Genomic DNA, 21,082 nt, shown 5'->3' with positions numbered 1-21,082 from the left:
AAAGTGATTTCCTTACCAGGATATTTGACCAGGGTTAATATGAAGCAATGTTAGCTAATAAGCTTGTGAAAAGCACCATTGAACTTAACAGTTGTGAGGGCCCCTTCTCTGCTGACAAAAAGCATGGTCCAGAAACATTGTGCTGAAACATAGAAATGTGGTTGGGGTGGGTGTTGGAGTTGACAGTCACTGAATCACAGCCATTTCCTACATTTGCATCTAGATGACCTTTAAGTACTGAGATGATTTGACTTCTTGGTGATCTATTTTGAACTGAGCTACATCAGAAGGACTTCCTGCAAAGATCCTGCGCACTTTAGACTTCAGAAAAGCAGTCAAATGACAAACAGTGTAAAAAGTTTTATTTGTTCTGTATCTTGCAAGAAATCAAGTTTAATTCATCAACAGTATTTTCACAATTACAGTCTGTCACAAAATATGAACAAAAGCATCTTTTTTTTCTGCATACACTGTGTCTCCCAAGTGCTAAGAAAAACAAACAATTATAGCAGATTAAGAACAAACCTACAGCATTCCTTTACTTTAGCCGGTTCTGATACAGAGGCATACTTTTTTATCTGAGAGTCAACTCCAAGAGACTTAGCTAATTGCACAGCATTTGTGTCATCACTGATTAGCGTCCCAAGAGCCACAAGCAGTCTAAAAATGGCTTCAAGATCTTGAATAACTTCCATAACTGTGCTGATTACTGATAAACATTGAGCTTTGCCCTCAATGTTGTTGACTTTATGTAAACATACAGCATAGTTCAACGTCAGTGTGGCAAGCGCAATGTGGATGTTCTTATTATTGCCCGATTTCGTTTCTATTGCTTGTGTCATTATTTCATCTCTCTGTTCCATCATGAGCTTCTGGCCTGCCTGGCTGACAAAACAATTGCAAAGAGCTCTAAGTGCCAACAGCTGGTTTGCTTGCTTTCCTTTAGGGTTCAGAAATTTAAGGAGAAGGATGATAAATTGTACATGATCCTTTTCACTGCAGAAGTTCTCATTCACAGTGGGATGCCTGACAGACAATCTAAGAATGTCTAGGGCAGGAAAGACAATATCTAAGAAACAAAACAAAAAATATTTTAGTGTTAATATTGCATTATGTGCAAACATGCTGGCGAGTTTTTCAGATACAGACATTCGTAAACCCCTAGCTTTGGGAACAGACAGTAACAGTTTCATGCAGGAAGAGATTCAGGTAAAGCACAAGTTGTTTGAAATTAAAGACAAGTATTGACAAACCCATTCTAGTAACACTTCAATTAATCACAAAAAACATGCTCCTTAATTTAGGATGAACACAATGCTTTGCAAAAAATCTTAAAATCTTTCCTAAAAGCTCTTACTGATAACACTGAAAGCAAGCACAAAATACAATAACTAATCCAAAAAGGCCTCTGAAAGCTTCTCAGTGACTGAACACCCCTACACAGGCTGCATTTCCCTTTGTCCTCATTCCATATCTTACAGTTTAGTATAGCTACAAAACTGCTTACAGAAAGAAAAACGAGAAAAAAATTTTTAGACTACCTACTTTCAACTCTCAGACATAATTTGCAAAGAAAAAATAAAAGACGTCCTCAACTGATCAGCTGAAAATCATTGTAAGGAAACTGAACCTAGGGGTTTGTTCAGTAGTTCCCTCCGACTTTACCAAATTTCAAATATATCTGGCACCTTGGGTCTCCTATCAGTATCCCATGCTTATAACCAAAGCTGAACCTGCTTTTAACTACTTATTGAGCAGTTTTTCCTGCAGATATGCAGAATCTTGAGAATTAACACTTTATACAATAAAAAGAGTCTGAAAGGTATGAACATTAGCCATCACCAGCTCCCAGCTGTGCAAAACAGTTTAAATGATGTTATATAATGAACATGAATTTTTAGTACCAAAATATTCTTCCCGTTAATAAATCTTTAACTGCAATTTCAAGAAAGCAGTTAATTTTAACTGCATATTTAGATATTCGTATATGCAATGTATCCATTTTTTCCGGAATGTGCAGTAACAACCAAAATAGCCTTTCCAATCCATCAGTGCTGACAACAATACATTATCAAAGGAAATTATATGACCTCCACGTCCATTCATTTAGAATGTCATTTCACTAATGCAGTTCTGACCACATAACCTAGCTTCAGTAGCTTCTTCTTTTCTACCATATTAAACGGGAGCTAGTTTTGAGATTTTTTTAACAATTTATTTCCATAATTTCATCTCTCATTTGATAACTCAGGACTCCAACCTCACACTTCTTTGCTCCATTTCCAAGCAAACCTCACACCTCTTTTTGGAGGATGCTCCTGCTAATGAAATAACCATGACTGACGTCCGTATCAAGTTTCTCCTTTATGTTTACTGTTGTGCCAACAACAAAACCTGACAACCAATTCCCAATTTTGCAATTCATGCCTCTGCCCCTGCTACTAATCAGTACTATTAGCATCTGTTTGTCATCTTTTGGTTTCTACTTGGGTTATAAATTCTTTGGGACAGACTCTGCATAGCAGCCAGTATGACAAGACTTTTGCTTCATGGTGAAGTATCGATGAGACGACAGTACAAAAAAATAATTGCAAGAGTCTACCTTCTGGCCAGTTAACTGCTCTCCATAAAGTCTGAAGTTGCTGTGCTGTAGGTGTTTCTGCAGAGGTGTTGCATGTTGCAGACAATAACTTTTCTAGGATTATCAAGTCATCTTCTGTAAGCTTGTGTTCTTCAGTTGCACTACCATTCAGTTCCTTTAATTTGCCTGTAAGACCAATAGAAGAGACATGTGAGACCAATGTCACAAGAGCTTTCTGACATTAGAACTTCACAAATCCAGGTCTTGAATGAAATACTACAAAAGCACTTTACAAACAAGTTACAACTATTGTAATTGTTTTGGGGAGTTAGATTTTTAAACATTACTTTTCCCAGTTTGATCATCTTTCTAATTTTAAGTTTTTAATCATCACAATGATCACTACTATTAAGCCCCGTCTAATACTGCAACACAGAGATTCAGAATTCACATCTTAGCCTATGTGCAGGAAAAAATGCAGAAAAGCATCACAAAACCATTAGTTTTCATAACTGAAATATGATTCCTTTTTTGCTCTTTTCTATTATTAGGTAGTAAAAACAATAAAGAAACTATATGTTCTTAGTGTGATCACAGCTTTAGTATTTTTATTATTTAAGTGGCATAAGCAAAATATGATTGCACCATGTCCTATATTGAAATTTCAATGTAATTTAAAAATCAAAGCATTGGAAAAATTATTTTAATGTACAGCATTTTGCTTAAAATGGATCCAGCATTAGGCACCTGCCAAGGATGGCTCTTCCGGAATTGATGAGGGCCACATCAATAATCACACAAGCAGGCAGCATTACATTAGTACACCCGTATGAGTTTTACAGTATGCACAAAAATCAACTTTGGACCTCTTACAAAAAAAACACATACAGCTATTAAATCTATCCCAGTCCAGCCATAATATTTACAAGTATATTTAACCATGCACTGTTACAAAACTGCAGGTAACTCAGTAAACCTAGTTTTCAGATTCTAAGCTTCAAAAAACCAAACAACCCACTAAGCTGCGGCTAATATGGTTATCCTTCAAGAATACTGGACAAAAATAAACTCTGATGCAGTATGTTTTTAAGACTAAGTAAAAGTCTCTGCTTTGCTATAACGTAGCAGAATGAAAGTCAGCCAGTCTTGCCGTTCTCCCTCTTAGCAAGTTCTGGACAAAATTTTACTGTAAAATCTGTGCAAAACTAAGAGGAGGCTAAATCTATTTACTAACAACAACCTAGAGAAAAAAATTCTAATTTGTGAATTGCTTATCTTCTCCCTGAACAAACAAATACCGGAGCAGAAGAAAATTCAGGGAAACAGGATGAGGCCGACTTAAAAATACCAGTGAGAACCTTCAACAGAAAATGAAACTTGAATAATATGTAGAAGAGCAATACTGCAGAGAGAAGGCCCCAGAGGGTGCCAGAAAGACCATGACAGGCTTTCAGAGTGGACCCATGCAAACTTCATGAAGTTCAACAAGGCCAAGTACAAGGGTCCTGTACCTGGGTCAGGGGAACCCCAGGTATCCATACAGGCTGGGCAATAAGTGGCTTGAGAGCAGCCCTACAGAGAAGGACTTGGGGGTACTGATGGATGAAAAACTGGACATGAGCTGGCGATGTGCGCTCACAGCCCAGAAAACCAACCGTATCCTGGGCTGTATCAAAAGAAGCGTGGCCAGCACGTCGAGGGAGGTGATTCTGCCCCTCTATTCCACTCCCATGAGACACACCGCCCCCACCCCCACCCCTGGGGTACTACATCCAGCTCTGGAGCCCTCAGTACAAGAAAGACATGGAGCTGCTGGAGCGAGTCCAGAGGAGGGCCATGAAAATGATCAGAGGGCTGGAGCACCTCACCTATGAGGAAAGGCTGAGAGAGTTGGGGTTGTTCAGCCTGGAGAAGACCTTATTGTGGTCTTTTAGTACTTAAAGGAGGCTTATAAGAAAGATGGGGACAGACTTTTTACCAGGGCCTATAGTGACAGGACAAAGGGTAATGGTCTTAAACTGGAAGAAATGCTGTGACAGGTTGCCCAGAGAAGTTGTGGATACCCTATCTCTGGAAGTGTTTGAGGTCAGGTTGGATGGGGTTTTCAGCAAGCTGACCTAGTGAAAGATGTCCCTGCCATGGCATGGCGTTGGACTAGATGATCTTTAGAAGTCCCTTCCAACCCAAACCATTCTATGATTCCATGACTGTAAGGCCAGGAGTTTGCCCTCTTCAAGAAGTTGGATAAAGGCGAAGGTATACTTTTTCTAAAAGGCAGAATCTCTTGTCTTAAGTCTCCTTGTCAGACTGTCTAGACAACTACAAAATTTTCAAGCTCTATATACAAAGGGGAGGGAAGGAAGCAAGAGAATTTTAATTTGGAGATCTTCAAGGCAGGTACACTGTGAATACAAACTAGTTTTACAAAACCCATAAAGGTACTAAGGCACTCTACAGAAACATACTGAAATAAACTGGTGACAAATAGCACAGAGATTCTGTGGAACATTTACATAAAATATAGAAGAAGAGATAGTAGAATAGGAATGAAACATCAGAAAAGACAGGGAAAAACAAGCCAATAATATTTACCAAAAATGTGTAAATCACTAAATATTGTACAGTTTTATTTTTCTGTTATGCAGAGTGTTCTGCTTAAATATAGAAGTGACTATTAACAACCTGTGAAATTGCAGAATGCCTTACTTTAAAATTTCATAGATTACACTGTATGGCTATCTGGTGAACTAAAACTTTTATGAGCAAAATCAGAAAGGGATTGCACATGACCTGCATACCCAGCAGGCGAAAAAAGGCGAAAGAAGTACAGTATTCAAATGTACCAGCTTGATAAAAAAGATGCTGAACAACAGTGGACATAAGCCAAGAGGAAAAAAATTGGATACCTTATATTAGAATTCTTGTGAAATTTACTCATTCTCCTAAGCCTTCAAATACATGCACCATTAAAGTGATGAATGCAATTTTAAAAGGTCAAAACTAAGAAACAGTAGGAAAGCTATGGAAAGTCACTTAGCTTTCTGAAAAGATCAAAAGAGAAGTTACTTCAGACAGATGAAAAATAAAACCATCTTGAAATTAAAACACAGACCCAGTATCTGCGTAGGATTGGCCTGGTCAAAGGTGACAGCATCCTTCTTCGGAAAATAAATATTTTCAACTTTCGCTGCAGCTGATTGGTAGGCACCCATTCCTACATAAAGGAAATACGAAAAGTTCAACAGTGTACCAAAGTGTCTGACATAGAACAATATCCTACCAGTAAGTCCCTCCTGCTGGACATTAAAAAAAAAAATCAAATGCTTATGCAAATAGCTGCCATTCCTTATGTTATTTTTACATTCAAGGGTTAAAGTTTAAAGCAATACCTTTGTAAACTGTTCTCCCCAATGTAAAAGTTTACTATACAGGTGTAAATTATTAACAGTTATTTCTGAATTACATGAACTAAATACACAGCCATTCACAGGAACAGGTATTGCAGTTAAGACATGAAAATGGCAAGGGTCATTTTAAAGCAAAGATCCCTGGTGCCCCTGAAATCTTGTCTTTTGATTATTTTCATAATGAATAGGCAAAGTTTTTATATATTGGAAGATTTGCAGATATGACCAAGTTAAGTCACATGCAATAGTAGCCTGAAATCTCTTTAGAAAAAGAGTAATAAAAAGCTTTAATCTATGACCTGTAATGATTTCCTAGAATCACAGGTGAATTACACAGGCTGATACCGTGTCATTTCCATTACGTACATATATCAATTTCTTTGATCAACAACATAACTAGTAGGAAACAAAAATCCTCTCAAAAATAGTTTATATCATGTATTTTAAAGCTTCTGTGCATGATTTCTGCATGTAAAGGAAGGCTCTGTTATCCCTATTTTCTGAATAATTTCTAGAGTATAAGCAGCTTCAATCAGCTCATTTTTAATTAAGTATAAATTTGCATCAATATAGAAACCACGTCAAAGGAAAAATCAAAGCAAAAGATCAGGGATGCTTTTCATTGGCAGGCATCATCTCTTACCTGTGTATGGATCAACCCCACCCACTGGAGCTATTGCATTTGATGCTGAACCAGGAACATAGCGACCAGCACCTGAACAGAGACATTAGGCTTTTTAAACACCACCACTCGTAAAGAGGTAATGTATACCTGTATTTAGTTACTAGTTTTCAAACACCACTATCAAAGGTGTTATTTTGCACTAAAGGAATTAAAAAGACATCTTCAACACTTCCCAACATTTAAGGATTAAATCTATGCATATGTGTGAGGGTGGTGCTGGTGGTGATGATGGCATTTGCAAGCTAAGTAACCCACAGCTGGGAGACATTCTGGCATGGTCTCTGGCACCCACTGGTGCAAAGGCCCTCAGCACAGCAGACACCTTATCCCTGACAAGCTCCAAGAGCAGGGCCCTGCTGCCCAGGCCTGGCCTCTCTCGGTGCCTGGGGCCAGCAGTGGCCTCTTCTGCGGCAGGTGGACTCTGTGGCACTGAGGCCTCAGGTGAGGGAACTGCAGGGTCTTTGCATCTGCAGAGACCACAGCTTGAGCCACGTAAAGCAAGGGAGGAGACACAGCTGGAGACCACAACAGAATAGGAACGGAGAAAGACTGTCCAGATGGGGAAGGCTGAAGGCTATGGCTTTTGGCAACAGCACAAAGGCTTCTGCTCCACTTGTAGATCTGCAACTGCAGAACAAGCACAGTGCCCTGCCACTGGTGAGGACAAACACTCAGCAGGGGAGGCATAACAGCCAGCTGAGACTGCACCTCATGTCTGCAAAAAGTGGAAAGGCAAGCAGCAGTGATGGGAGGCTTCCTGCTGCAGGCTATGGTGGCACCCATCTACTGACATGACCTGGTATCTTGGGAGGTTTGTGTCTACTGGGAGCCAGGATCCAGGATGCTGCAGAGAGACTGTCAAGGCTTGCCTGGCCTTCAGACTATTATCTTGCTACTCTTCCATGTGGGCATCAATGATACTGCCAAAGAAGTCCTGGAGAGTATCTAGTGTGATCAGAAAGTTCTGGGGACAATGGTGAAGGGCCCAGGTGGTGTTTCTTTGATGCTACCAGCAAAGTAAAAACACTTAAGTAGAAACAAACTCATCAACTGGATCAGCAGCTCGCTGCATGGCTGGTTTTGCAGGCAGGACTTGGACCTGGACCAATGACTACAGGACCCTCTTTGAGGAGCAAGAGATAATGATCAGGGATGGGCTAAGTCTGACAAAGCAGGGCTGGAATGTCTTTGCAAACAGACTTGCTAAACTAGCAAGGAGGACTTTAAAGTAGCTATGCCAGGGAGGGTTAGACTCTAAAATTTAGGGTGGAATGTACCAATAAAGGTAATGTAATAAGAAAAAAGGAATAAGGAAAAGAAAACTGCTTGTATGGATATACCCATTCCTGTGTTGGCCATGTATGTGAGAGTTTGACAAAACGTAAGGTTTAAGACCTTACTCTTCTGCTGTAGAGGACAGAGTGACATGAGGCAGACGAGACAGCAGAGCGCTCTCCTCTACTGAGCAGATCTGGACATGCTTTGACAGTGGCAGAGTCCACCTTTACCGGTCTGTCCCACACTGTTGCCCCAATGGAGAACTGCAAGAAATGGTGGTCTGGAGCCGAACACTGAATGCAACTGAACACGATAAAATACGCATCTTAAACGCTAGCAAGACAGATTATGAATTTTACATTACCTGTAAAAGGATCTGCTGCAGGTATTGTACTTGATCCAGATGAAGAGCCTGGAACATAACGTCCAGCACCTAGTGAAACAGTAAGAAAAGCAATGACTACTATACACAACTTGATGTTATTAAAATGCCAATACTTTTCAGACAGAAGCTGCTCAAAAATAAAGCCAAACATCAAATACGTCTTATTGTTTATTATAGCATTATAAGAAATCTGCTCCTATCCACACACAAGTCTCCTGATGCTGAACAAATTCTACCTAATTATTTGAGGGTCAGAAATTTGTTTTCTGGGGCATATGCATTACACATTTGGACACAGCCAAATCAAAAGCATGTGTGTAAGTTCAGATGACTGCAGCTCCATGAGTTACACCTGAACCTGATTAATAGCCTGTATTCTCATTTCTAGTTCACTGCAAGAAAAAGATTTAGCTCAATTATTTTAATGACATTTTATTCCTAACTTCATCTTTGTGAAACTAGTTGAAATAAGACTTGTTTATTTTGTAAATGTGATAAGCAAGATGTAATTGATTAACATGGTTCAGCTTATGAGTAATTAACTTGTTCTAGTTCCATTTCCTGCCTGAAAAAGGGTCATTTATGTATTTCACTCAATTTCAGTTCATTCTCTAGTGAAATTTTTGTATTTTAATTGCCTTAATAACACCTGGACACTTCTTAGAGTAATATGAAAAGTGGAGTTTTCTTCCATCAGCGGGGAAAAAAAAAAAAGAGACTAGACTGAAAAATACAACTGGCTCAATTAATACTTTGTTGAAAATGTGTTCTGACAAATACTTCACAAGTTTGCCAAGTTTTCCTGTTTTTCATGTCAGATCTATCTGTGCCTTGCCCGCAATCATCTGAGGACATGAAAGTCCTGTACAAGAAGTGCAGGAGCTACAACACTGAAGTCTGCCTAAGCAGACAGTGAGGTGAATTGAAAACTCGCTGAACAGCCAGGCCCAGAGGGCAGTGATCAGTGGCACACCATCTAGTTGGAAGCCAGTCACTGGTGGTGTACCCCAGGGGTCAGTACTGCATCCAGTCCTGTTCAACATCTTCATTAATGATCTGGAAGATGGGTCACAGTGCGCTTGCAGTGAGTTTGCTGATGACACAAAACTGGGAGGAGTGACTGATGTCATCATTTAAGTTTAAAATTTTTACCTGTAAACGGATCTGAAAATTGAGCACTTGTACTCAACAGTGTTTGCCCCTTAGTGTTGTCCATAATAAAATTGGCCACCTGATCCAGAAACATAGGATTTAGATCATTCTTTTGCAGGAAGTTGTATGCAGTCAGCCAAGGATCATCAGTGATGTTATATGGCAGTTTGTAGGAAGGCCCACTTTCATTTACATCAATAGTGAAAACATAGTCATACTCCTTTAAGCAGAATAAAAAAAACACAAATTAGAAGTTTATCAGCACTTTTTACATAGCGATGTATCAAATGCAGACTAATAATGGCCCAGGGCTAAGCCTAAAAACTTTAATACTGCTACTTGCAGGCTGTATCAATAACACTCCCCTACACAGGCTGCAAGTAAAAAATATTTAAAACATACCCTGTGTTTTCCAGAATTCTCTGTCTCAAGAGCAGCAGGCTAGAACAACATATCATGTGTGTGCAGACAGATTACAAAATAACAGATGCATCAGGTAACTCCCATGGACAGCTCTGGCTGCGTGCAAAGCTATAGGGCAGCCAGATGCCTCAAAAAACTTCAGTCTTAAAAGCACACTTCTAATAACAGAAAACAACAAATTCCTAAGGTTTCTTTAAACCATGTGAGAGATAAAATTAGTATCTCAAAGGCATTCCTTCTGTTGTGGCACTAGACAGACTTTTCTGTGTGTATTTCAGTAAAGGAAACATTTTTCAGCTTTTCTGTCTTTAGGTTCAAAAGTTACTAGAGAAAAGGGGTACAGAAAGCCTGGTACTTAATATTTTAAGTAAGCCTTGCATTATAAATTGTACTGTCCACTTCCTTTGGAAAGGAAATTAAAACTAACTTTTCAAGGTATTAGCAATAAACACTAGAGAACTTGATCATTTCTCTACTAATAGTTTACCTTTCTCCAAAATAATTTGTCTCCATTTGCTTGCTCATTTTAAAAAATGTGTTTCAAAAGTACTAAAGCAAGTAGTACTTATTTATACTTCTACCTCTGAATTTTAATATATGAGAGAATACAAAAAAGTACCAACAAATACCTACTTTCTAAATTATATTTTATCTAAGCGACAACTGGAATAAGTTTTAATGGGAAATTAAGCATTTTACTTAGGAAGGAATAAAACCAATTAAAGTTTGCATATACCTTTCCTTCAAATAAAACCTTTCCAGAAGTTTGCTGCGTGGCTCCAGAAGAACCAACAACATCACCAATCTTTATCCATCTTCCTTCACTAACACTCCACTGATATGCTTCTACTTTCCCATTATCTTTAATAAGCCGTGTCTGTCCATCTCTTGTTCCTGTAGACAGAAGTGTTGAAGAGTTTGAACAAATTCAAGAATACAATTTACTTTAGGACAGAAAAAAGTCTTCAAATAGCACTCAGATTTAAAAATGAAAAGATAGTTCACCAACATTTAAAGTCACAGCACAGGTTGGGACAATGTAGTATCTTGTTACTTCAAGAACAGCAGAAATCTTGACAACAGCTTTTTACAATTACGGTAATAGTATCTGCTACCAGACTAAGTTGCAAAAGCAATCCTTAAGTCAAGTATTTCAAAAGTTTACCATTTTCCAAGGGAGATGACAATCAAGAAAGATGATACCCTCCCAAGGTCTAAAACAAGATGGGAAGCTTCATACGATTGTAAGATTTATGCCACTTGCTGAGGCAGAGCCAAGGGCTGAGGTCACTGGTTACTTCACCTTGGGAAAAAGTATTTGTCTGTTTAAGAGTAATGTAAACTACCACTGCTTCCACTGTATTCTCAGTAATCTCCTGAGTATCTGGAAAGTGTAAATTGAGTCAATCAAGACAAACTATTTTTCAAGCCGAAAGCTAAAGCAGAAAATTTGCATCTACTTTTCTTTTAGGAAAAAAATTCCCCATTCAGTAGTCCTTTTGCAAATTACATAAGTGTCTCATACTATCTGCACAACTGGCATAACAGATCCAAAACATCTTGAACATGCTGCAGCATCCTGAATTCAAAATTATCTCATAAGATAAATATTTTTTACCATCTTAGTCCTAAAAAAAAAAAATATTTAAAGTAGAGCCTTGCCTCCAACAGAATCAATGAAGGGACAGTAGAGCAAAATTAAGCTGTTTTCTTCAGCAACTCTATTGAAAGATATCAAAGCCTTAATTTTGGAAACTATGGAACGTTTCAATACCTCAGAACCAAGATTTGGAGGCATCTCTAAGATGACAAAAGTACAATAACTTACCAGGATCCTTAAGATGTTCTCTTCCAGGAAGGTCATCAGCATTAATATCTCCTAAATCACCAGTTTTAGGGTCAATGGATGCTTGGGAAAGCTCATTTTCAAAAGCCTGAATCTCCTCAGCACTTGCTGTACGTTCCAAAGACTCTGTAAACACTCTTATAATTCCATCACTGAATGGGGAGAAAAACATTCAAACAGAAGTACTATTTTAAATGTCAAAATGATTACATACATTCTAATGGTGACTTCCGTGTCATGAGAAACCATCATTATTTCTAACAACCCCTCCCAATTATTTTTATGAACGGAATTTGCTCTCATGCTAAAGACACCCAGAGGAGGACTTCAACAGGGAACCCTATCTGTAGTATAATTTTAAAATCAAGGTAGGATATGCCTATCAAAAGGGTTCTTTATACAGTACTTCTAAGTCCATTCATGGTTTACCACATTCCCAAAGAACGCACTCTACCTCTGCAATTCACATAACAAAAGAATGACTTTTCGGATGAAGTATAGCACATGTTTAAATTTAATCCCCACACACACTTTGATGGCTGTATTTTTAAATATAGATGAAACTGATATCAAAACTGATGCTTGAAATTTCATCAAGGGCTTGCAGATTTAGATCTAAAAATACACTGAGAGTAAAACCTGGATACCTTGCACCAACTACGATGTCACCGTTGTCTAACACACAGCAGCACCATACAGACTGAGCTGGGAGTCTGATTGTTTGAGCACATTCCCCTTGTTTCCAGATTCTAAGAGATCTATCCTCTCCGGTAGTTACAAAATCTGAAAAGAAAACAATATGAAAACTTTTAAAGCATATTTTTAGTGTACTGTGGTACTAGATGCCATTCTGCAACTGGGTATCAAAAAATTAGAACAGTAAAAGAACCTTTCTACAATTTCATACTTCTCTCATTTGCAAGAAGAGAGATAAAAGAAAGCCACTGCATAGTTGTCTTCTCAAAAAAAATAAAGTGCATGAATTGCAAACTAAGCAGCCAGACAGGGAATTAAATTATTCAAGACAAACAAAAGATTCCTTCCTCCCTTCAAGAGTTTAAACAAAGAACTTTGAAGAATTTTGTAACCATCACTGGTTTATGTTACATTATACTTGCATAGTTTCACACTTGTTTTTAATTCAGATTTTTTGCAAGGTAGGTCTGCTTTTTCAGGAAACATGCATAAAGCACTCTCAAAAGTCTATAAACTCCTCAGTAGGACTTTTGAAGCTTAAGAGATTCATGACACTAGTGTACATGCACTTTACCTGTTGAACAAATGCACAAGTGTCCCATACACCACACAAAGGTCACTGACTTGGAATTTCTTCTGCAACTGTCTGCAACAGTTAGTTCTGAACCTCTAAACCTCTAACTCTGAAAACAAATGCAATTAAGCCCCACGCATAAAATTCTTAACCTAAACTATTTATAATGTACTTTGAAAACTTTCTGTGGAAGTATCTAAATTTATGTTCTCAAACTAGTAAGCCACGCATTACCATTTTAGAACTCTGCAACAGTGCTGAAATACAGGTGGCAACCTAGATGATAGTTTTGCCTATTGCTTCACCAAAGTTTCACTCAAGCCTTACAATTAGGCCTAACTCAGGACCTTTCATCTCACCTACTGCCAGACAGAGCAATTCTGCCAGAGGTGTGATTTGGAGTCAGTCACACTATTATTTTTATTATTTATGCTAAATGAAAGAAGTAAATTAAATGCTACCCGAGTTCTTCAGTTGTGGCAGCTCCACAGAACTACAGAATGCCTACCATGTCATTTCATTTTGGAAAAATGCTGGGTAATAGTCACAAAAATAATCTTACCTTTACATTGAGGGAAGACAGAGATGCTGTATATGTAATTTGTATGTCCATAATACACCTGCAGACACTCGCCAGAGATCTGCCATCTTCGAACACTAGCATCATTAGCACAGGAAAGGAATTCTATTTCACTGAGAATAGCTAAACCTCTCACACAATCTTCGTGTCCTTTATAAAAGAAAAGAAAACTTTTAATGCAGTTTTTCTTTCCATTAGCAGCAGTACACACCATTTCTATTTAGCTCACACCAAAGTCCTTTCAACTAATCTTCATTATGGGAGAAGTTTAAAACAAACAGGCAATTAATTGCTCATTATTCTCTGGAAAAAAAAAATTAATTCTTTTAGAAGTGATGTGATTTCTGGGCATACAACTTGAGAGACTTTAGAAATCCTGCCTAAAAATTGTTCAATTTATCTACATTTTTGTGAGGTTTTAGGTTTTTTTATTTTTAAAAGAGCGCATGACCCTGATGAAATTACCAACTGCAGCAACATTTACCAGTGAATGTTCTTTCACATCTGCCTGCCTTCCACAGTTTAATAGTTTTGTCAGCTGAACCAGTCAACATTAATCCTTGTTCAGGCAGTATTTTCACTGCCCATATTGCAGCTGTGTGACCCTGCAAAAAAACAGCATTGTTACACTTATCAGAATCAAATTCAGACTACCTATTTTATATTCATGTAGAGGAACTTCATACCTGTAGTGTCATCATACATCTGTCATTCAACCAGACCTTGGCTGTCGTGTCCCATGATCCACTTAATAATGTGCCAAATTTCCCAGATGAAAGGCTGCAAACTGGAATGAACGTTCAAATCAGCACTGACAAATTTCCTCCATTACCACCAACCTTACACCAGCAATTTAGAGAAATATATTTAAGGAGATTTACTTGGTATTAGTAGCATATTTAGTGTTGAGGAGTCTGGGGAAGAATTAAGTGGAACTGTAGTTGCACTGCAACCTAGAAAGGAGCTGCTTAAAAATCTCTTCATGTTAGATTACAAAATTTCACATCTTTTTGGCATTCGTATTTTTAAATGTCTCTTAGTACCAGATCTCTTCTCCTCAGACTAGAATATGTGGACAAGCAGGCTAAATAACTAGTCAAGACACAGAATTAATGCAAAGGTTTAGTTTTAAGATTACAGAGAAAGCCAAGATTTCATCAACATGTATTAATTTATGTCCTCAAGAAGCAAGATTTTGTACAAAAAATACTTAGCTCGTCTTCTTGGAAGGCAAAATACTACTGCCAAGAAATTGTGGTGACATTTAAAGATTTAGGAAAAAGATAATCTGCAAATGCTCCAGTAATACACAGGTATAAAACTGAAGATACAAAGTGCTAATAAGGTTATATGAATAAGTTTACAAAAAGAGCTAAGTCATAAACAGAGAGTACCCTGTCCATCTAATCATTCATAAAAGGAAAGTATGACCTTATGTTTCTTGCTTCTGTGACTCCACAGTGGGAACTGGACAGTATTCTACTCCTGTCACTTGTCATGTCCTACTTTTTCCCCACTTTAAAACAGATTTTACAATTAATGTAATTTTACATTTTTTCATGTTTTACATTACTGTAAAAATTGCTACAAATACTTTTTTGTAGGGGAACCTATAACTGGCCTAGAACATCTCATCCCTTTTTACACGTCTGGAGGGAGCATGTCACATGTTATTTTAACTACTCGTCCATCCCAGGTTTCTGATAAAGTACATAAGCTATTCCATGCCTCTTTACACACTGACATTATTTTCTTTCTTCTTCAGAGAAAGCCAAGAGATTTATAATACAAAAATAAATTTTTGGTGCTGCTTAGCAGTCCAGGGTATTTTCAAACTCATGTCCACAACCATTCTTTAACACAGTTAAAAAAAGCCCCAAAGCCCCCAATACTTGAAATGTTTATTTTTGACACCCTATAATTACATGATTAGACTGTTCAAATACTAGATCAGCTGCCAAAAAGACAAACTTAGTATGCCAATACGAGAATTGCTGAATCTCAGCTCAAGAAAAGGTAGACAAAGTTGGTTTAGTATGTCACATGTTGCACTGACCTGACTGAAGAGAGATGAAATTTCTGCAGTGAGCTTTTAGTCTTCACTATTTATTTAAAGCACTAATTAATACTAGATCCCCATCTAGGTAATAAAATGGGCACTGAAAGTTTGTTTATTTAGGAAGCTCACTTCTTCTACTTCCATCAACTTTGACATAAAATTTTAGCTTAATACATGGAGAACTAAATTAACTGCTTCTTAAAAATGCAACTCTTGGCACAAAGGTAACCATTCTATAAACTGCCATGTGTTCACATATACAGTAAAAGCTCAAGCATTCATCAGGGTAAACCTGGAATTCCTTTCAATGAAGTCACTGCATGAATTGAGATTATAAAATCCTACTTGCAGAGGCCATAATTAAAAATTTGCTACGTTAAATACCAAATAAATCAAAATTGAGTTTTATAACTTCAACTTAATTTCCTGTCTAACAAGTCACATGAACTTTTATGCAACAAACTCCAAAATAAAATTACTACATACCTGTGTTCTTATGACCCTTAAGGACGTAAAGAGGAGCTGGGTTGTCAACTGTGAAAATGCAAATATTATGATCATTGCCACCAGTTGCAATCAGCCCACGAGGATAGAGGTCACTTGGAGGTATGATGCACACACAAGATACAAAATTTGAGTGGCCACTCATACAGTGCATTTCAGTAAAACCCCTGTTAAGACTAAACATATATGATAATCAGTTCAGAGTCATGACAGAAACAGTACTTATTTGAGGCACTGAATTACAACAGGTGTTTTATACTCCAACTCTTGAATTAATAACTATGCTTGCATTGTGCTAAATAAATACTATGGCTGACCTGGAAAGAATGAAAAACTTAAGACAAAGATTATATCCCAGCATTCCAAACCAGTAAGCAATGTTTAAAGCTTTCCACTTATTTTTCAGTGCTGGTAGGCCTGGAAGGACTTAGTTTTGTTTTTCCCTGCTCATTGGCAAACACTGTGCCCAATTTGATCACAACCAGTTGCCTTTCTGAAATCTTTTGTTGTCTCAGGACCGAAATATGTACCCCCATACAGCCTAAAATAACAGAGCACGTAAATGAAGAAAGTTTACTGCCTGCCAAATCTATTCACTGGCTCTTAATTAGAAGCACTGTAGAAGTTTAATAGTTAAATCGATTATAACCGATTCAAGCAGCACCCATATTTGTTCATCATGATCCAGCCTCAATAGTTACAGCACTAACTGGAGAAAGCTACTTATCCCCACTCAATAAATGTGTTGGTTGTGGTAATGTTTGTTTGGGTTTGCATTTTTTTCCTTTCTGTGTCTGGATTTTTTTTCCCTGCCAAAAAAAAATGTATCATATCACACTGTCATCCTTCATACTCTAATGCTTGGAAAGCTTGGGATATGTAGGGAAATCATGATGCTCTTCTAAATTCTAAAATGTCTTCTCTGCTGAAAGTACAGAGAACAAATGAAAGTAACATTTAAACATCCTGTAAAATTTAAACAACAAAAATAACATTTTTGTTATTTAAATAACAAGTTTTAAAAAAAGGAGTTTCCTTACCCACTGAACTCTGCCTACAGTAAGCCCAGAGTCTTCAAAGCAGAGAGATAATCATTACCAGTGCTATGACTCTGCATAAGTTATGCACATCCTCCTCACACAGCCCTCAAAAATTATGGCTTAGAATTAGACTTACTTTCCTGCAATAAATTTCTATGCAAATTAACAAGGTCTTGCCCTTATGATGAGAGATTTAATAAGACACACTTAATGAGATTAGTCTTCCTTCACCTCATTTGCAGAGCTACACAGATCAACTTAAACACATACATGAGCATTCAGGCAAATTTGCCAATTATCTCTGTTTCACTGGAAAGCAGTGGAAAGAATATCCATGCCTAGCAACTTCAGGATGCAGTTCACAATCTGAAACTATAGACAGGCAAGGAGATATGTCCCGTGGCTTCCTGCAATATCCTACATCTCTACTATCTCCTATTCACATCACTTAGCAGTACCTCTTCTGGTCATAATAATATGCTGAAAAATTCACTGAGTGAATTCAGAAGACAAACCCAGTAGGAGATAACTCTGTACGACATTAATATCAGATAAAATAATGCTGGATTTTTTTTTTCCTTTTCCAATATCTTTGTGTATTTAAATTTTTTGTGTAGTTTTTGGTTCATATTCCATTTCATGTTCAAAGAAGGCTGCTCAGCAAGGGCGAGAAAAGAGGTTTTTTACGAATATTCAAAGCATACCACCTTACTATCAAAAATGCAGCATTACTACTTAGCAGAATTACTTCGGTACTGAGTACCAGGAGGTGGAAACACCATTAATACCACCTGGAAGAAAGACGCGCAGGTTTATAGACATTATTAGCGTCTGCAAAGCAGGCTAGAAATACCGACATACAGTTAACTGTTCGAGCAAATACCACCTTCCCCAAAAGCAGGCATGCGAGCGGCAACGCCTTAGCCATTCGCAAACTCATCAAAACGCCTCCAGCGAACAGATTCGCCCCGCCACGCACCAGCCCGCCACCTCCCAGGCCCGCGCCGATTCAGCCGGGAGTCCCAAGAGAGGGCACGGCCGCGGGGACCAGCCCGGCAGGGCACGGCCGCGGGGTCCCAGCGGCTGCACCTCCGCGCCCTTCCGCCCGCAGAGCGCAAGCCGGAGCGGCCACCCAGGCCCGCCCAGCGCCGCGGCTCTGCCAACGAGGGCCGCGGCCCGGCACTCACCCGTCAGGAGCCCAGAGCCGCGCAGTTCGGTCCCGGGAGACGGACACGAAACCGCCTTGGGGGAATAGGCCGCGGGTCAGGCCCCGCACGTCCTGTCCGTGACCCACCAGCGAGCAGCGAAGCCGGTACGCGCCGCCTTCACCCGCCATGGCGGGAGGCCGCCGAGGTGTCCTGACACAGCAACTATCCCCACCGCCGCGGCCGCCGCCGCTACCGGAAACCGCCGAGCGCCGCGCCGGAAGAGGTGTCAGCGGGCACACCGGCGGGGGGGGAGCGGGGGGGAGGGGGGCGGCGAGACTCCATGTCCCGGCAGGCACCGCGCCCAGAGCGGCGGCAGAGCTGCCGCACTTCCTTCGCGAGGCACTCTGGGAGGTGTAGTCTCCGCGGGCGACGGCGGGCTGTGGCCCCTCGGCGGCCCGAACGAGGTTTCTGATTCTCGCGATAGCCGGGAGCCGCGCTGTTTGGTCGGGTGGTTGCTGCGATACCGGCTCCGTTGCCCGCGGAGGCTTAATGGCTGCTTGGGAGCCTGGTGAGAGGCAAGGGCTGCCGCCGCCCGGGAAGTGGGGTCCGCGCCTGCCTGCGGCTCCGCGGGGCTTCCCGGCTCTGTAGCAGGGGCCGTTGGCGCTGCGGCTTCTGCGCCTCCCCGGCACCAGACGCCCTCAGGCTGTCTGGGGTTTTTATCGCCCCGGGGGAACAGGGGTACTTCCTGCCTGGACAGTCCACCATCTCACAGGCCCCTGCGAGCAACTGCCTGGCAGCTTCAGCCACCGAAAAGCTGTCTGTGTGTGCTACGGCTGGGGAGGAGCTGCTCAAGGGGCTGGTGAAAGCTTCCGGGATTTGTCGGGGTAGCGCAGTCTGGGTTTGCATTGGTGACTGGCGATGCCTGAAGGCCTGTCTCCAGATAACCCAAATGGGTATTTACAACAGCTGTTCACTTCCAGTTTGTTTCGTGAGAGGCTTGAATTCTGTGGGCAGATGCTGGAACAATAAATGCCACGAGAATTAGCAGTTACCTGTTTAACGATATAAACTGAGGACTGACTAAGCGCTGAAGAGGGACTGCTATCTCACCTTACGGATGGACCTTCTGTGGTCCTTCCTGAGCACTGTCTCTGTCTCGTACCATGCTTTTCCAGTGAGGAAGTGTGTTGTAGATTTCTAAATAAAACTAAACTCCCTTTAATAGAGGGAAGAATTAAGCTTTAAAGAGTTGATCCCTGGTAGTTTCAAAGAACTTGTGCAAATTGAAGGACTATTTCTATCCTTTTTTCCAGGGAGAAGTTTAAAAGGGAACAAATATGGCCAGTAGTCACAGACCTCCAATAGCTCGTCCTTCTTCGAGAGCTGGAATAGGGCTGACTGCAAGGCCTGCCTCTTCATCAAGGACTCCGTCAGCAACCCGAATAGGAACAGGGGTATGTTAAAAAATGTGAACATTAACTTCGATATATTTACATTTTTATCCACTTTTTTGCAATTTTTTTAGTACCATGGAGTGATAGTTTCTCAGGAAGATTTTTAAGATTTTAATTTTGTAGAGAGTTTTATTTTCTAATTTTGACTGAAAGGGGTCAAGGAGGTCTTGCATCAAGAGTTCACCTGGGAGACCTTAATAGCATTAATGTTGCAGACAGAGGGAGCAATGAACAGCTGCTCAAAGGTAATCTCTTACCCTTCTCCAGCAGACATTTGACTGAAGCTTTGTTTACCTGAAGAGATGTAAATGCTAAAAGATTCTTATAGGAACAGTTATAGAGACTAACTTAAGTTTTTAATTGCTTTGTCAATCTCATAAGGATAATAAATTCATAATTCAGAGCTGGGAGGTTTGTGGTGGGTTTTTTTTATAGATGCCTCCTAGTACATCAAGACCCAGTTCTCGTGGTGGTTCTTCGACTACTGGAGGAGTCTTATCATCTCAGATTAAAGTTGCAGACCGTCCAGTGACTCAACAGGGATTAAGTGGAATGAAAACTGCAATGAAAGGTATTTTTTACTGAAAATAGCTATCAAGGTGTCTGCAAGCGTTTTAGAGAAATATTTAGATTTTTAAAGGAAAACTTTTAATCGCTGTATAAATTGCAGAGTAAATAGGTATGATTAATAGGAGTAGGAGAAAGGAAAGGAAGATTAAAGCATCTCTCTTTTATTTTCTTTGCTCTTGGCAGTCACAGAAGACAAAGGCTTTTCTGTGCCTGAGCTGTATTTAAAAATCATTCAAAAGAATAGAACAAGATAAATTGTGTCTTCTTCCATCGCTGCAAAATAATTAAAATACTTTGTAATATAGTAACTGTTCATACAGCTGAAAAAGTAATGTTTGTCTTCACAACAGTCTAAAATGAATTTCTGCCTTCGTTTGTTTTAATGAGGTAAAATATTTTTAAGAACACTGAGAAGATGGCAGTTCTCTGCCTGCAAATTCTGCAGTTTGTTTTCATAATTTACAGTTCATCAACAGTAGTCGTTTTCTAACAAAATGTCATCTTACTCTTCTTTGCCAGGTCCTCAGAGACAGATAATGGATAAAACATATTACCTTGGACTGCTGAGGTATGTCTTAACAACACATTCAAACTGCAGAAAGTTTAATGCTCTGTCCCCTTTTTGACATGAAGTTTGTTGTGCTTAACAACAGTGTGGGATAAGTGATGTTCACTTATAATGAAATCTGTCCTGTTATAA

General features: G+C 39.5%; 2 protein-coding genes across 3 annotated transcripts in view; one reads left to right on the top strand and one right to left on the bottom strand.

Moving 5' to 3' along the window:
- Positions 1-345: 345 nt before the first annotated feature.
- Positions 346-18,630, bottom strand: PLAA (phospholipase A2 activating protein). The gene is made up of 14 exons (XM_072860579.1): positions 18,398-18,630; positions 16,153-16,346; positions 14,294-14,394; positions 14,092-14,212; positions 13,590-13,757; positions 12,405-12,540; positions 11,740-11,909; positions 10,648-10,805; positions 9,489-9,708; positions 8,316-8,384; positions 6,632-6,703; positions 5,694-5,795; positions 2,603-2,767; positions 346-1,069 (listed from the first exon to the last, which is right to left on the bottom strand). Exons 1-14 carry the CDS (start codon positions 18,544-18,546, stop codon positions 504-506), a joined length of 2,391 nt encoding a protein of 796 aa, XP_072716680.1. The 5' UTR covers positions 18,547-18,630; the 3' UTR covers positions 346-503.
- Positions 18,631-18,842: 212 nt separating this feature from the next.
- The window catches only part of IFT74 (intraflagellar transport 74), a 41,928-nt gene continuing 39,688 nt past the window's right edge, over positions 18,843-21,082 (top strand). Inside the window, exons 1-4 of one of the 2 annotated variants that reach the window (XM_072860580.1) lie at positions 18,843-18,926; positions 19,672-19,812; positions 20,248-20,383; positions 20,902-20,950. In XM_072860580.1, coding sequence (XP_072716681.1) covers positions 19,696-19,812; positions 20,248-20,383; positions 20,902-20,950 — 302 coding nt within the window. In that variant the 5' untranslated portion in view covers positions 18,843-18,926; positions 19,672-19,695. Of the gene's footprint in view, positions 18,927-18,995; positions 19,312-19,671; positions 19,813-20,247; positions 20,384-20,901; positions 20,951-21,082 lie in introns of those variants that run through there. The other variant, XM_072860581.1, reaches the window with a different exon arrangement.

This window comes from Ciconia boyciana, chromosome 4, assembly GCF_034638445.1.
Source record: "Ciconia boyciana chromosome 4, ASM3463844v1, whole genome shotgun sequence".
NCBI lineage: Eukaryota > Metazoa > Chordata > Aves > Ciconiiformes > Ciconiidae > Ciconia > Ciconia boyciana.
The sequence above is the reverse complement of the archived record's forward strand: the minus strand, read 5'-3'. Positions and strand labels throughout refer to the sequence as shown.

What these genes read in the sequence shown, in the direction of transcription:
- PLAA (XM_072860579.1), bottom strand. Translation starts at nt 18,546, where the DNA reads ATGGCGGGTGAAGGCGGCGCGTACCGGCTTCGCTGCTCGCTGGTGGGT. An exon ending in AGGTTTTATTTGAAGGAAAG is followed by an intron (nt 9,709 to 10,647) that starts GTATATGCAAAC and finishes TTCTGCTTAAAG; the next exon opens with GAGTATGACTATGTTTTCAC. An exon ending in CAATCCTACGCAGATACTGG is followed by an intron (nt 2,768 to 5,693) that starts GTCTGTGTTTTA and finishes TTGGTCTTACAG; the next exon opens with GCAAATTAAAGGAACTGAAT.